Source organism: Populus trichocarpa, chromosome 8 (genome assembly GCF_000002775.5).
Source record: "Populus trichocarpa isolate Nisqually-1 chromosome 8, P.trichocarpa_v4.1, whole genome shotgun sequence".
Classification (NCBI taxonomy): Eukaryota; Viridiplantae; Streptophyta; class Magnoliopsida; order Malpighiales; family Salicaceae; genus Populus; species Populus trichocarpa.
In genome coordinates this window covers 18,288,448-18,303,383 of record NC_037292.2, presented here as the reverse complement: position 1 = coordinate 18,303,383, position 14,936 = coordinate 18,288,448, and the positions used below count along the sequence as shown (strand labels likewise).

Here is a 14,936-nt window from a genome sequence, read left to right as displayed (position 1 = left end):
GTTTTTGATAGACTGAGGTGAGTTTGAATTGGATAAGGGAGATGCTATTTGGGTTGACACAAACAAATATGATTCTAACTATTCGAGCATGGCCTAAATGACTAGAAAGTTAGTCATTTGGGATAGGTCTAAATGACTAGGATTACTAGCTATTTAGACCAAGCCCAAACAACCAATAGATTTTTTTACCGCGCGTGTAATGGGTCAGTCGTAACCTTTAGGAAATATGTATAGCCCACCTTGTCCTTCTCTGACGGTCTTCCTTGATGTCTATAGATTCTTCTCACCAAAATTTTTCTGATGGTTTTGAGGATGTTGTCATTGGAGCTCTAATATGGCTTTGGTGTCTCATTCTTTCTTTGTTATTTTCTTCTTTCTTTTCTCACTCCTGTTCTGTTTTTATTTATTTTTTGTTTTTGTTTTTGCCAGCACATTTTTCATTCTCTTTCCTTGGCTATTGAAACTTGCTTGTTTTCTCTTGTTATTGGATCTACTTACTTTTTCTTATTAACCATGTAATGATATATTTATTTGAGAGACATGTTTGCATAATTTAAATGGGACATGCATAAATGTGCATTCTAGATAGAAATTAGTGGTCGAGACTAAACATTTAATAATTGTTTTTGCTATACCTCACCTAAGAAATTTGTTTTTTTTATCTTATTTAAAATACTTTAAATAACATTAGAACAATTTATAACTATATTAGCTTCAAAATTGACATGTTGAAGGAATTCAAAAAATGTTTTTATAAAAATTACATATGATAATTGTGTTTTGATTATAGTGTGTTTTTAGAGATATAATTGGGAGGATAGTTTTGAGAAGATAGAAGGATTTGAGGTGTTTACAAGGAGGTTGGTGTTTTAGAGTGTATTAGTATCACAACAAGATTGGTGAAGAAATGGATTGTAGTAGCAGTAGTGGCAATGTCATGGGATTTGGAGTGCTCTGGTAGGGTCATTGCAATGCAGCAACAACATGGGTATATGGGTATGGAATGTAACAACAAAATATTTTCATTGGTGGTATTTTTTTTTTTTGTTCTCCATTGTTTGGTTATTTCTCTTAAGTCTTCAGTATAGTCTTATTCTCTTAATTTTTGTATAGGTATTGTTTGTTTCATATACAAGTGAGTCTATATTCTAAATGTTTTTAATTAGGTTATGATGGTACATGCAAAATGGTGTTGAAAATAAATGTTATCTGCCCTCAAGGATGACAATGGTTCAAGTTGGAGCTGGATTTGGCTTTACTCGATTCCGAGTTGCAATTTCTAAATCTATCATCCTACTTTACCTCCAATCCAAACAGATCAAATCGGGTTGATGATTTTCCCACCTGGCATATGCCATCGGGTACCTAACTTGACTTGATCTATTTTTTTGTTTTTTATTTTTAAGTCATTTTTTTTAAATAAAATCTAAGCTTAAAAATAAATAGTATTTTCATTCATGAATTATAAAACCATAATATAGAGTCTATACTTCAAATCCATTCGTAAAACCATAAAAATATTTGATGAATAATAAGATAAAAATAAGTATATTATATTTAAAAATAAAATAACCACTTTATAAAATAAAAAAATAGATTAAAAAATTGGGTGGAGGTAAAGTGAGGGTCCAGGTGGTGTGTAATTTATTTACCTTTGCATCCAATTCTAGTCAAACTAAATAAAAACCCAGTTTATTTGAATTAAATAACACTGAATACATGACAAATTGAGTGAAATTGTCATCTTTATCTACTCTGTCATGTTTGGTTAAGTGTTGTCCTTGTATTTAGATTACTTTAACTCAAGATTCTTTTGCAGTTCTCTTAATATTTTGCAGTTCTCTGAATACATGGAACCTTTAAGATTTACATTACTAAAATTTAGGAGAGTAATAATGTATATGAGTGTAAAGAACATGAGAGAGTGTATATGTTAATGTTTTGTGTTTGGTCTGAACTTGATGAATGGTTGAATGATGTTTGTATGTGATATTGGGTGGAACTATTGTATGGTTGTTTGTTGTTTGTGGTCTTGGGTGGAATTATTGTATGAACTAGTATGAAGCTCTTGAATGAGCTTGCCTAACTTTTGAATGCTTACCTGATGATCCAAGAAATTTATAGACCTTGATAATATCATGTTACCTTATGGATAATGGTGTTTTAGATATCTTATGGTGAGTAAAGTTACAAGTACTTCATGGTGCGTAGAGTTGCAGGTTACTTATTGGTTGATGTACAATTGGTGAAGAGGTTAATGTGGACCATTGGTTATCGTGCCTTGTCATGCCATTGGCTGGAGAGATAAGAGGTTCCTCTACTTTGCATAGAAAATTTAGTGTGCAAGTGCACCGATGGGTGGTGCGGTGCCCACTCTGACTTTTAAAAAATTGTAAAAACACACTAAGGTGTGTGCCTGAGCAGGTGATTAGTACTTAAAAGTGCATTCTCATTAAGGCTTTATATCATCATATTGCACTAAAGTATCATTAAATTCCCTAACTAAAGCATGTTTTATAATAACAAGTTTGATAATATAAGATATCTTTAATTTATGGTAAATGCTTATTTTTAATACAGGTATATCTCACAATTCAAAGGATTGATTGATGTGATTAACTATTGAAAGTGAAGAGACAAAAAGAGGATTAAACTTAAAGAAGAGATGCTGGTTCAATCCAAACTAGAACACCATTCGGTTATTGAGTTATAACTGGAGTTGTAGACCTTGGATTTAGGTCTGCTTTATATGTATGGAAAGCTAAGACTTAGACCTAAAACTTTCATGTGAATCCAAGACTCAATTCTACCTTTTTCAAGTTCAAATCTTAGCATCAACGGAGAAGTAGAAATCTGTCCTGTAGCTCAGACACTGTTTGGTTTTCAGCTCATATCTCGAGTTCTAGAAGTCCAAATGAGCTCTGGTTTTTTTTATTGGAAAGCTGAGACAATTGCCCACAACTTTTATGGGTCCAATAGGCTCGAATTCTGATGTTAGCAATGACGTTTTGGCTAGCCAACAATATTAATAACCAGCCAACAATATCAAAAACTAGCCACCAAGTCAATGGTTGGCCACCAACTAAATAGTTTGTCAACCAATCAATAGTTCCAAATTTTAGCCTATAAAAGGAGGCATTTGCCATGTATTTAGTCATCTTGGTTTTCAGATCAAGATCATGTTCTTGCTTTCTTTCTTTATATTTTTGTAATGCTTAAGTTTTGCTTTCATTAATCTCTTGTTTATGCTTTTCATCATAACTATGTTCTTATCTAGTTTTTTTATGTTCTTCTTCTTCATTATGTTTAGCTAAGTTAATTATGTCAAGGTGAAAAGGTTTCACTAATGGTGTTAGAATATGTATAATATAAACTCAATATGGACTTCAATGTTTATATCCAATAAAGTTTGCTATTAACATGTCTTATCTTTTTATCTTACTAATTATCAATACCTTGCTTGTTAAATGACTATCTAAATTTATGTTGTATAATACTTGGTACATCAAATGCTTGATCATTCATAGTCTTCGACCGACATCATTGTTATGAGAGGAACTTGATTTGTTGTTAACATAAGTTAGCATCACGAATACCTGTTAATATTTAAAAGTATTGGTGTTACTTAAATAAGATAATTAATATGATCATGTTAATACTTTATAATGAGCTATTAACGATAAATCATCCAATTGGAACCTCCTTTGTGTGTGGTTTCCAGTTGAGTAATAAAAAGAGTTTATTATACTTATTTGAAATACCATTAGTGGATCCTCTAACCTTGACAACTGTTTTTATCATTGTTTAGTCTTCACATCTCAAAGTCCTCTTTAAATCATCATCATCATCATCATCATCATCATCATTATTATTATTATTATTTATATAGTTAACCTCCCTGTGGTTCGACCCCGGTCTTGCCGGGTTATTTATTACTTTGACACTCCTGCACTTGCGATAAGACATCAACTCTTTGATCGTGTTAGCAGGGGTATGGATAGAGGTTCAAAATATTGCTGATACGATTCAAGAAAAGGTTGAACAAGAAAATCAAATTTTAATGTAATTATGTCTACTTTCTAGTTTTATGCTATCAAGCATAATTCTCAATCCAACTATTGAATGAAGCTGAAATTTTACCATGTGTTTTCAGACATATTTTTATACATTGAGTTTAAATATAAGGTCAATTGGAGTTCAAAAAGGTCTTGCGACACAGGTTAGAAGATACAATATGAATTTTGCTATTTGTTATCATTTGACTTATGTACTTTATATTTGAAGATGATTCTTTTCCTCATAATGCAAAGATATTCAACAACTTATTTTTTAGTAGTTTTTTTTTAGTACTATAAGGAAACTAAGGGGAAGCATTTATTACAAAGATTTTCATGCTTATTTAGGAGAGTTAAAGTTAGTTTTGAGCTAATTTTTTCTATTGCATATTTTGATGCTAACATGTATAATTTTTTATATGATCACTGAAATGGGCAAAAATTATACGACAAGTTTCTAGATATTTTATTTTAAATACAATTAGAATTTCAAGTTAATTGGACATTGACAAGGCCTTATAATAAGATTTAAAAGCTACTATATGAGAATTACATTGTTTTCTTACTTGATTTGATATTCGTTTTTCTATTTTATTTAGATCTCTTTTATTATTTTTTCAGAATTGTTTAGCATGTTTTTTTTACCTATTATAAATAAGGTTATTTAGCTTGTACATATTTTTGCTTTGCAACCATAATGTTTTAAGTAAAATTGTATTTTGCGTAATGCAACACTTTTTTTCTTTGTTGGGAAAGAGATCAACGAATTTGACATATCAATGTATAATTGACCTTGTGGTGTCTTTTCTTACTTCGGGTTCTTGTTTTGCTATAAACAAGGGGTCAAAGTTATTTTCCAATACTTTTGGTTCTGAAGTACAAGGTTAAAATTCCAGGTCAATCCAACAATTGAATTGGAAGTTATGGTTGATAGTGTAAAATTGAACAACATGCATAATTATAGTAAAATCTTAATTTTCTTGTTCAATAGTTTTTGAATCGTATCAATCGCGATTAACCTGTTAGGCTCGAGGGTGTCCGGAAGTTCAAGGCTGGCCAAAACCATAACTTCAATTGTTCTAGAGTTTTTTTATTATAGAACATATAGCTTGCATTAATGAAGTATTAACCTCCTAAGAAAATATCTTTAATTTGCAATCAATGAATGACCTTACAAATATATAGGTTTATGGAAGCAACAACCTCAAATCTTCAAGAAAGACTGAAAGATCTAAAGTCACAAATCCTTAAATTTTCAATACATGAGATCTCAAAACTTCGTTCTTTAATTTAATTGGAATAATTTAAGGACGAGATGAGACTTTCTTGTTCACATCCCTCTTCCAATCTATTAGAAACATTTATGGATGGCTTAACATTCATGTAAATTGCATAGAGCACTAGTTGTGCTATTCCAAGCAAAAAACCGGCTCCATTTGGTACCTACACCATTAAATACTTGTAGTGTTAACCTAAAACCATAATAAAGAAAAACATATATGTACATCCAAGTCTCTATTTTGAAATTGTAGCTTATATATATATGTGTGTGTGTGTGTGTGTGTGTGTGTGTGTGTGTGTGTGTACTCCTATCAAATTTGGAATGTAGTTAATTTATTTAAGAAAGTCTTAATTAATGTTTTATTTTTATGGTAACTTTCTATAAGCACAAGCCTTTAGTTAACTATGTACTGTTTCATTTTGCAACTCTCATCAAAGAACCATACAATCTTCATTCTTTGTTTTAAACACAATCTCTATCCATAAGGATAAGCTGTGGGTAGTCTTATACTTAAAGTTTGTTTACTTTGTTGTTATCGTATAATTCTTTTGTTTTAGTAGCGTACGGTTGACTACTTTTTAAATTTAAAACGGCTAATTTTCTAAATTAAACCATTGATCACAATTTTGAAAAAACCACAAGAGTGATCAACTTTCTTGATATTGATTATAATATCCATATTAAATTGAAAAATAAAAAACATTTTATATCAAATGATTTGAAATGCAAATCCGAGCTCTAGGTTCCCCTCCCATGTTAGAATCAAAGATGGTGGGATTATTAAGCATCAACACAAAGCATGTATGTGCTAGAAAAATATTCTTTTTATTAGCATTTAACCCATTTAGAGTCTTTGAAAATTTTAGTTGCAAGTTAATCTCAAGTTTAAATTCTAGAAACAAATTAGAAGATTATAAAAGTGTAATGCCTCATATCGCATACTAGTGACTTGTGAAAAATTTAGATAAGATTTAATATTTCATATACCTATGTATACTAAGAAATTTAGTCTAAATAATAAAGATAATAAGTCCAACTCTATTTTCCACTTGTTAAACCAATAGCTGGTCAATTCTTGGCTTTAGATTAATTTCATACTCAAGACTAAGGTAGTGAATGATTGATGTGAAGTGTAACTAATGTGGTGTCAAGAAATTGCTTTTTTCTTTGAAAATATTGGTGTCCAGAAATGGAAGTGGGGCGCTTGTTAATTAAACAACTGCCCTATGGTTCTCCAAATGTTGAAATGCATCTTTAAGTGTATATCAGGGCAATTTTCTTGGGTCACAAGCTAGAAATTGAGCCAACTAGCTATTTATTCACATCGAGGAGTATTTGGTCATGGTTTCTTGTATCTATTAATCATGGTTTTAAAAACCTAACTGGCTCGGTAGATCGACCATGAATGGGTTAGGTTAAAGAAAAATAGAAAAAATAATTTAATTGATCCAATTAAAAACCTGGGTTTATCCAATCAAAACATGATCATCAATTCATTATTTAAAAAAATTGGCTAAAAAATATCTTTGATTTTTTTAGATCAAACCTAGGTTAGGTTTTAAATTTATATTAGTAAGGAGTCACGCATGTGTTACATTTGGGTACTACTGACCTAAAAAAAAGTAATTCACTGTTTGATTTTTTTTGCACTTGACAATGTGTTGTAATGTTATAAATTAAGCATGGATGGAATCTCGTATATCCTAGATCATGCATGCTTCCTATTGACGTGGGTTCAAGAAATTAAAGGTTTTTAATGCAGAAGATGGTGAGATTAATAATTATCATGATTATTTATGTTGAATTATAAGAGATGAGAGAACTTACCCCAAGAAAGTAATCTCGTGTAAGTATGGCATAGAAAGTCCAGATCCCTCCATTCAAAAAGAAGAAAAATGAGAGGAAGAATGGCATGTACTCCACACTCTTTGTTGTCACTACTGTTTTCTGAAATGTGGCAAAAAGAAAAAACTATGTTAATAGGAAAGAAATATGGTCATACAATATGTAGTAATATTATACAAACAAACAAATTATATAAAAAAAAAAAATTTAGATCCATACTTCATTAGTTATCACATTATGTACATTTGTTTGCATGAAGTTTTGGTATAATTGTTTTTACAATGGATATGGTGGTTTTACTGCTAGTGTAGAGATGATAAAAGATATCCATGAATTAGGTTTTAGTACTATTTCTACTCATATTTAAATCCAAATTAATATTTATATGCTATCAATTATTCAATTATATGAATTTTGGATACACAACTAGAAATTGAAAAAAAAAAGAAACAAAAATGTCGATAACCATTTTTCATTGTTGTTTACCAACAAAAATTATGACAAAACATTTTCGTCAGAAATTTTCAATAAAAAAGGTGACTGAATGAAAAATTAAAAATTAAAAATTTTCATTGCTAATTTTATCGACCTTGCTAACACGTCAAATTACAGAAAAAATGATTGATGAAAATTCTATTGACAATTTTAAAATGAATTAAGACCCGACATTTCCTCTCCTCTCCTCTCCCACTTCTTCTTCTTCTTTCTCTTCTATCATCTTCATCATTTAACAAAACATAGCAACATTGCTCCCTCCTCACAAATCCGACAACCAACCTCCTCCACTCACAAATCCAGCGTCGAGAGTACATCTCCTCTACCCATCCTGGGTTTGATTTCTTATTCTTCTTAATTTAATAAACTTAGGGTTTGACATTGTTAAATCTTGAGTTAGGGTTAGGGTTTTTACCTAATTTAGAAGTGATTTTGTTAGGCCAAATTATATTCATATTGCTACATTTCTCAACTAAAGACTTGCACATGCTTTCATACTAGTCTTTCTAAAGATGATTTACTGACTTGGATGATTCATAGTAATGATATTGTGAAGTTTTTTTTTAATGTATATTCATGATACCTCCTTGTTGTAATCATACCAATCAATGTGTTGTTATTATATTAATAGTTAAAATTCTATATAATTAATAATGTCACATTTATAAATCCAAAAGATTGAAAAGTCTTGTTTGAAACTGGATTTGATATGTTGATTTCGGTTTGTTTGTAATGGTATGTGTGAATCCTTTTAGCAAAATCTTTCTATGGTTATCGTCAAATTTTGGTTCATAATCCATGACTTCATTTAATATCTCTCAAATCATAGTTAAGACCTTGTTCATATTGGTGGTAGAATTTATAGGTTCATGTTGGTGGTAGAATTTATAGGTCCATGATTTCATCTAATATCTTCTTAGTTATCGTCAAATTCTTATTTGATTTCTAGAATTTACAAATCCTTAAAGTTCTTTCGATTCTAGTCTTTGTTGTTGCAAATTTCTAGTAATGATTTGAAATTGTTTTTTGGTTTGAGTCCTATTTAGTAATCGTCAAATCTTGATTCATGTTATCTATAAAATTATAAAGTTCATGACATCATTCAAATGTCAAATTCTGGTTTCTTTTAGCTATAGGGTCTGTAAATTTAGAAAGTTCATTCACTCTTTTTTTATTTGTCCAATTAAGAAAGAAAAGTTACAACACAACTAAGAATGTGACAATGTGCCTTGACATGATATGAAGTGATCATATAATTAAGTAGTGGCAATACAACCTGAAAAACTACCTTAGTCAATTTTGTTCTAGGAAAGCTATCCTAGTAGTTGGAATTTCTTTCAAACTATGTGTATGGAAATATAAATTTTACCTTGATTCTTAGTTACTTGATTTTGATTCAATGAATTTCTAGAACTATGTGTCTTCTTCTATCTTATTGTTATTGTGTTAATTACTTCATTTTAGGTAACATGTATTCAAGAAGAAACAAATTCAAGTCCAACAAAAGCATTATTACTTCATTAAGTAGTAGTGTTGGTGATCGTGTCTGAATTTAGGTGATGATTATGAAAAGGCACATAATGTAAAAAATATCGACTAAGGTTCAACCAATGAGGACAATAGAGTAGGCATCCCTTATTTGATAGAGCCTATTTTAGGTAAAATTATAATAGAATGGAAGTGTAACCTATCTATGTAATTAACTTTGTTTTTCATAGTGTTATTTATTTTTATTAAATTATTTTAAGTTTTACAATTACATGAAAACTCTTGCTTAAATTGATTTTCAGATTTATCAATATTAAAGTTGCATGTTCGATCACTTCTACAATGAAGTGATTGTTTGAAGAACCATTGCTTTAGTGGGTCGATTTCATGTCCATTCTGAATGAATGTATATGGTAGATGCTCAATGGAAAAAATTTAAGGTTAGATAAATAATTTCTTGTTTGAGTTACTAGGTTTTTTAAATTCAAAAAACTAATTAATATATGAAATCAATCGAGAAAAAACTTTGGTAGGACGAAGGCAATGAGGCTTTGGTCAGGAGAGTGTGGAAAAACCACATTGCAACTAGGTAAATTTAAATCAATTAATGTTATATTGTAAACTTGTATTCTTTTATTTCCTTACCTAATTTTTATTTAATTAATTTTTATACCGGGTTGCATGATTTTTGGTATAATGCCTACAAACAAGCAATTAGGAAGGCCGGCTTGGATGATGTAGAGAAGTGGAAAGGCTATAAACTAAGGCATATCATAAAGTGTAATTGTTGTATAAAATATTTATGGCTTCAAAAAGTTTTACAAAGCGCTCACGATTCGGTACACAAAATAGAAATAATTAAAAAAATGCATAGCTTGGTGAGCAAGCACATCGGAGGAGCGATTATATTTATCAACCATGCAAAATGCATAGTAAGAGCTTATAGTTATATGTTATGATTATTCTTAAAGTTATAATAACGTGTTTATTTGTGAGACTTTTAACAAACTATTTAATGTACAGGAAAAATAGCTTGGATGAAAACTGACTCTGATGGAGTTATTGAGGAGCTCATATGAAGAAAGGGGGGTTTATGGTTTGCCTATGACATCGGCCCGAGAACTGACGATGAGCTGCATTGTTTCAACTATAGACACATCATATTCTAGCCCAGGTTATACATCACAGGACATTGATGTGATTGTCTAAAAAAGAGTTTAGGAATAACTGTCTATTGAGATGCAAAATATGAGAGGAAAAAAAGAGTAGAACTCGTGACAAGAAAATAGAATGTATCGGGCTCAAATGATTGTAGCTATGAATATATATTTTCCTCCCCCTCGTGGACCTTCTGGTTCATGATCTTTTCATCCCCTCCACCTCCATCTTCTTAGGAATTTTAAAGTGTTGTTCATATTTATATTTGTTTAAAAAATATTTGTGTATGAAGTTCTTTTTATCTCTTAATTATGAACTATTTAAATAAATTATAAAATTTATATAAGCAAATTCGTAGAGATGCATTTTTATTGTCGTTGTGGTTTATTATGAACTATTGTCAAGGATCATAAGTGAGAAAACAATCACAATCTTTAGTGAAATTGCCTTTCAATTGACAATTCCATCGATATTTCAATTGAAAATATACAAAATGAGTAGCACTGTACTGATAAATAATCAATGAAAAATTCTATTGGGAGAATAAACAGTGATGATATTATCAATAAAATAGAAAGCTCGATAAGATACTTTTTGACGACGATGTTCTATCATTTATTCCGTCAGTATTTTTTAATGTTAATGTAACCTTCATCATATACTAATGAAATATTCCGTTTGTATTTTTTAATTTTTTTGATAATAATACCTAACCAACCTAATTAAGTTTTGAATACCCAAACACGAAGGTGTATCATTTTAAAGAAGTAAATGAAAGGATGTATGAACAATACCAATATGGAAATTTGTTTATAAGTTCTGAAGCACCATTATGCCCGATAGCAACCAAAAAAGGGGATAAAGCAACAAACCGAAGAATGCAAGATATTGACAAGAAAACAAAACCACTACGTAGATGCCAACAAGGTACAATTTCATAGATCATTATTAGAGGGTGTTTGGCAGTGTGGTAGTGGTTGCTTTTCAAATAGCTTTTCGTGCCGAAATACATGTCAATGATGTTTTTTTATTTTTTAAAAATCATTTTTGATATCAGCACATCAAAACGATCCAAAAAGTACAAACCACACTCAATTTTAGCAAAAAAAAAAAAAATTTGAAATTTGGTGAAAAGCAGGTTCAACCGCAGAGCCAAACATTTTACTTACAGAAGTGGATAAGATTATGATGCTTTACTGTTTATATAAATAGTAAAGCATCTCAATATTTTTTTGAATTTTTTTAAACTCTACTTTCTAATTATTTTCTTACAATTTCATCATTCGATATTTTATTGATTTTGAATTGCTCATCATAAATTTTTTTATATGAAGTTATCACAATCTTAAATAAATATACCAGTATTTTATTAATACTCACTTAATATTTGCAAAAGTCTATTTTTTATTATCATATCATTAAATAAAAAATAATGTTATTTTTTAAACCCAGTAGTGTCTACGATCCGGGTTGCGGGTTTTCCAAGTTAAGCTGCAGAGCTCAGATCGATTTAATATGTCACAATCTCAAAATTTTAAAAAAATATCATCTTGAAGTTTTTTTTAAAGCTAAATCATACTTTTATCAATCATCCAGGTTATATTTGAATCCGTTAAATCAACTATATTACATCAAGGAAACTCAAACATAGAAACTCCCAGATGATTCATGCTTTTTAAATAAACTTCAGGTGGGGGTATCAGTGGGGGTATCAGTCGGGTTTTAGATCCCTAAATGTAAGCATGTAATCTAACAATTTTAACATCCAAGAACATAGCTGTTGAACCAATTTGGCTTGATGAATTTATCAAGAAAATTTAATAACTCTAGATTTGATTTAGATTGAGTTTTAAGTGGGGTTGTATAATGAATTGACCTGGCTAAACCTATTTAATTTAACTAACCTAGTTAAAATTGGACCGTATCAAATATTGTTTTTTTTTTTAAAAAAAGAAAAAAATAAACTGTTTAGAGTATGATTTGAACCTTAAGAGTTTCCTTCTTCTTAATTAAAGATTTTCCCATCTCACTAAAATTAATATATTTAAAATTATTTCCTTTTATATATATATATATATAAAAAAAAAATTGTTGATGAGACAAATTAACCCATTTTCTTTGTCAGACAACCATGAATAAAGTCTGCCTCCTGAGTGTCATGACTTGCATCTTCTTTATATGGGAGGACAAAAAGGGAAAGGACCACCAAACCGAAGAAGAAAGTAGATTGTCGTTTTAATGTTGGTTAAAAAGAAATTTCCTTATACATACATTATGCCTCACTTTGTCGCTATATATGTACTTCCCGAATTATCAATTGATATTTTAGTGCGTATAATTAAAAATTAAGAATTTGCTTGCAAATCATTTTCTTCCAAATATGAACAATCATATAATTCATCATGATTCAATTAAAAATATATATCACAAATAATTCACTAATATAATTAGTGGGTGCTTGACAACATGCAGTTTTTGTTTTTTTATTTTTAAATAAAAAAATTTTTAAGGTTTTTTTTATCGATAATCAATGAAAATATCCTTTGTAAAATTCAAAAAACAGGTTTCAAAACCAATTAAAAACTATAAAATAAAGTTTCTGAGGATGTTATAATGGAGAAATATTTTAACATCACATAGACATTTACAAAAAAAAATAAAACTATACCAAACGGATTTTTAATTAGTTTTTTTAATTAATATGTAACACCATATACAGTATAACTTTAATAAATTAATAATCTTAATTAAATAATATTTTTACTCGGTTTCAACTTGAATTTAAAGCTTAAATAATATCTCAATTAATTAATATTTTTTTATAGCTCCAAATATATCAATTTATAAGGGTTTAATTTCACTTCAATTGAAAAGATAGTATATGGGATTTGGGATGTGAGATAAAATGATTTATATATAAAAAAACTTTTAAAACACAGAAAAGAAATATACTTACCATGGCAGCTAGAGGTGAACCATACATAATAATGTTGAGGCCAGCACAGATGAACCCTATGGCATCGATCCGTACTTGTCCATGCAGTGCCAGCCGAGCAGCTAGAATTGCTGCCGCTAGAACCCCCACATCCAAGATCCCAGCAAGAATGGCAGTCTTATTCTGCACGAGCAGTAAAACTGACACTTAGCAATTAATTAATCAGTATTTAAGCACTGTAAGTGCTCATGCTAAGCACAAATTAATGGTATGCTTGATTCTGGTTTGAATTAATTAGCTACCCTCATCTTTACTGGTGCGTAAATAAGGAATAAAGATACATAGATGATTTCTACTAGGATCCCAAAGCCATTGACAGTGGCAACAAGGTATGCTCCAGGCTTTATGATTCCATAGTAAGTCCACAAAGATGAGTTCAGCAGCGTGCAAACGTAGGGAAGGCTCTCAAAGTCCTCAGTCGATCTGTGCTTTATGATTCTCCAGAAAGTCCCTCTGCAATATATATATATATAGCCGTAAGCAGTCGTGATCACCTGAATTAACTTTAAAGAGGAAGAAAAGGCTTGAAATACAGCGTGCTTACACAGGGGAGAGGAACATGAGCACAGAGATTACATTGCCTGAAACAAACAAGAGTAGAGAAAGAAAAAACATGAATAAGTAGTCTTTGAATCTTTTCAATATCATACGCGCTTGGACCATATATCTGCATATACATTTCCTCACCTATGACTCCAATATAGAAAATCAAGCTTTCCATGTTTTAGGAAAAAAAACTCAAATTAACGTGGAGATGAATATTGTGCGAATTAATTTTAGCTAGGTCAAGAGATATAAGAATAAGAGAGAGAGGGCTAGAGAGGGAGAGGGAGAGGGAGGGAGAGGGAGAGGGCTAGAGAGGGAGAGGGAGAGGGAGGGAGAGGGAGAGGGCTAGAGAGGGAGAGGGAGAGGGAGGGAGAGGGAGAGGGCTAGAGAGGGAGAGGGAGAGGGAGGGAGAGGGAGAGGGCTAGAGAGGGAGAGGGAGAGGGAGAGGGAGAGAGGTGTAGCTTTCCTTACCATATAATTGGAGAGAAACATCCAACATCATCATTGAAGAGAGCCCCTCGTTATTATTGTCCTTGGAGTTATTCATCGATAGTTTTGCCAGAAGTAGTGGACAGCGTATTGTTCCAAGAAAGTCTATGTTGTGAGTGTTGTTTAGTAAATATCCCTTAAAGTTAAAGGATTTAACTTATGGCCCGAGATTAATTGAGTTAATAAAAAAAAATCAAATTAAGTCTATTTGAAACCTTCAGTATCTCCCAAATAATTTTTTATAATCTCTACTATCTTGTTAGATTTTTTATATTTTAAAAATATTTTTAAAAAATAATTATTTTTATTTTTATTTTTTTCTTTATTTTAAATTAATTATTTTAGTATTTTTAGATCGTTTTAATATGATAATGTTAAAAATGAATTTTAAAAAATAAAAAATATTATTTTCTTGATGTATTTTCAAGCAAAAAGCATTTTAAAAAGCAACTGCTACTACAATACTAAACAAGCTCTATATCAGTCATATTAATTAGTTAGTCAATGAGAACTCATTTTTTCTTTTTTCTTTTTTTAAAAATTATATATCTAATACTTTACAAGAGTTATTTACTTTCCAAAA

At 30.3% G+C, this 14,936-nt stretch overlaps 1 protein-coding gene across 2 annotated transcripts; it reads right to left on the bottom strand.

The window, feature by feature from the left end:
* Positions 1-5,180: 5,180 nt before the first annotated feature.
* On the bottom strand, positions 5,181-14,458 carry LOC18101812 (bidirectional sugar transporter SWEET17). 2 transcript variants are annotated; one of them, XM_024606657.2, is made up of 6 exons: positions 14,336-14,458; positions 13,863-13,899; positions 13,561-13,771; positions 13,280-13,441; positions 7,165-7,284; positions 5,181-5,498 (listed from the first exon to the last, which is right to left on the bottom strand). In XM_024606657.2, the coding sequence occupies exons 1-6, from the start codon at positions 14,409-14,411 to the stop codon at positions 5,346-5,348; spliced, it is 759 nt and encodes a 252-aa protein (XP_024462425.1). In that variant the 5' UTR covers positions 14,412-14,458; the 3' UTR covers positions 5,181-5,345. The 2 variants fall into 2 exon arrangements, with proteins under 2 accessions (XP_024462425.1, XP_024462426.1); XM_024606658.2 differs by lacking the exon at positions 14,336-14,458 and adding an exon at positions 14,006-14,310.
* Between the last annotated feature and the right edge of the window lie 478 nt (positions 14,459-14,936).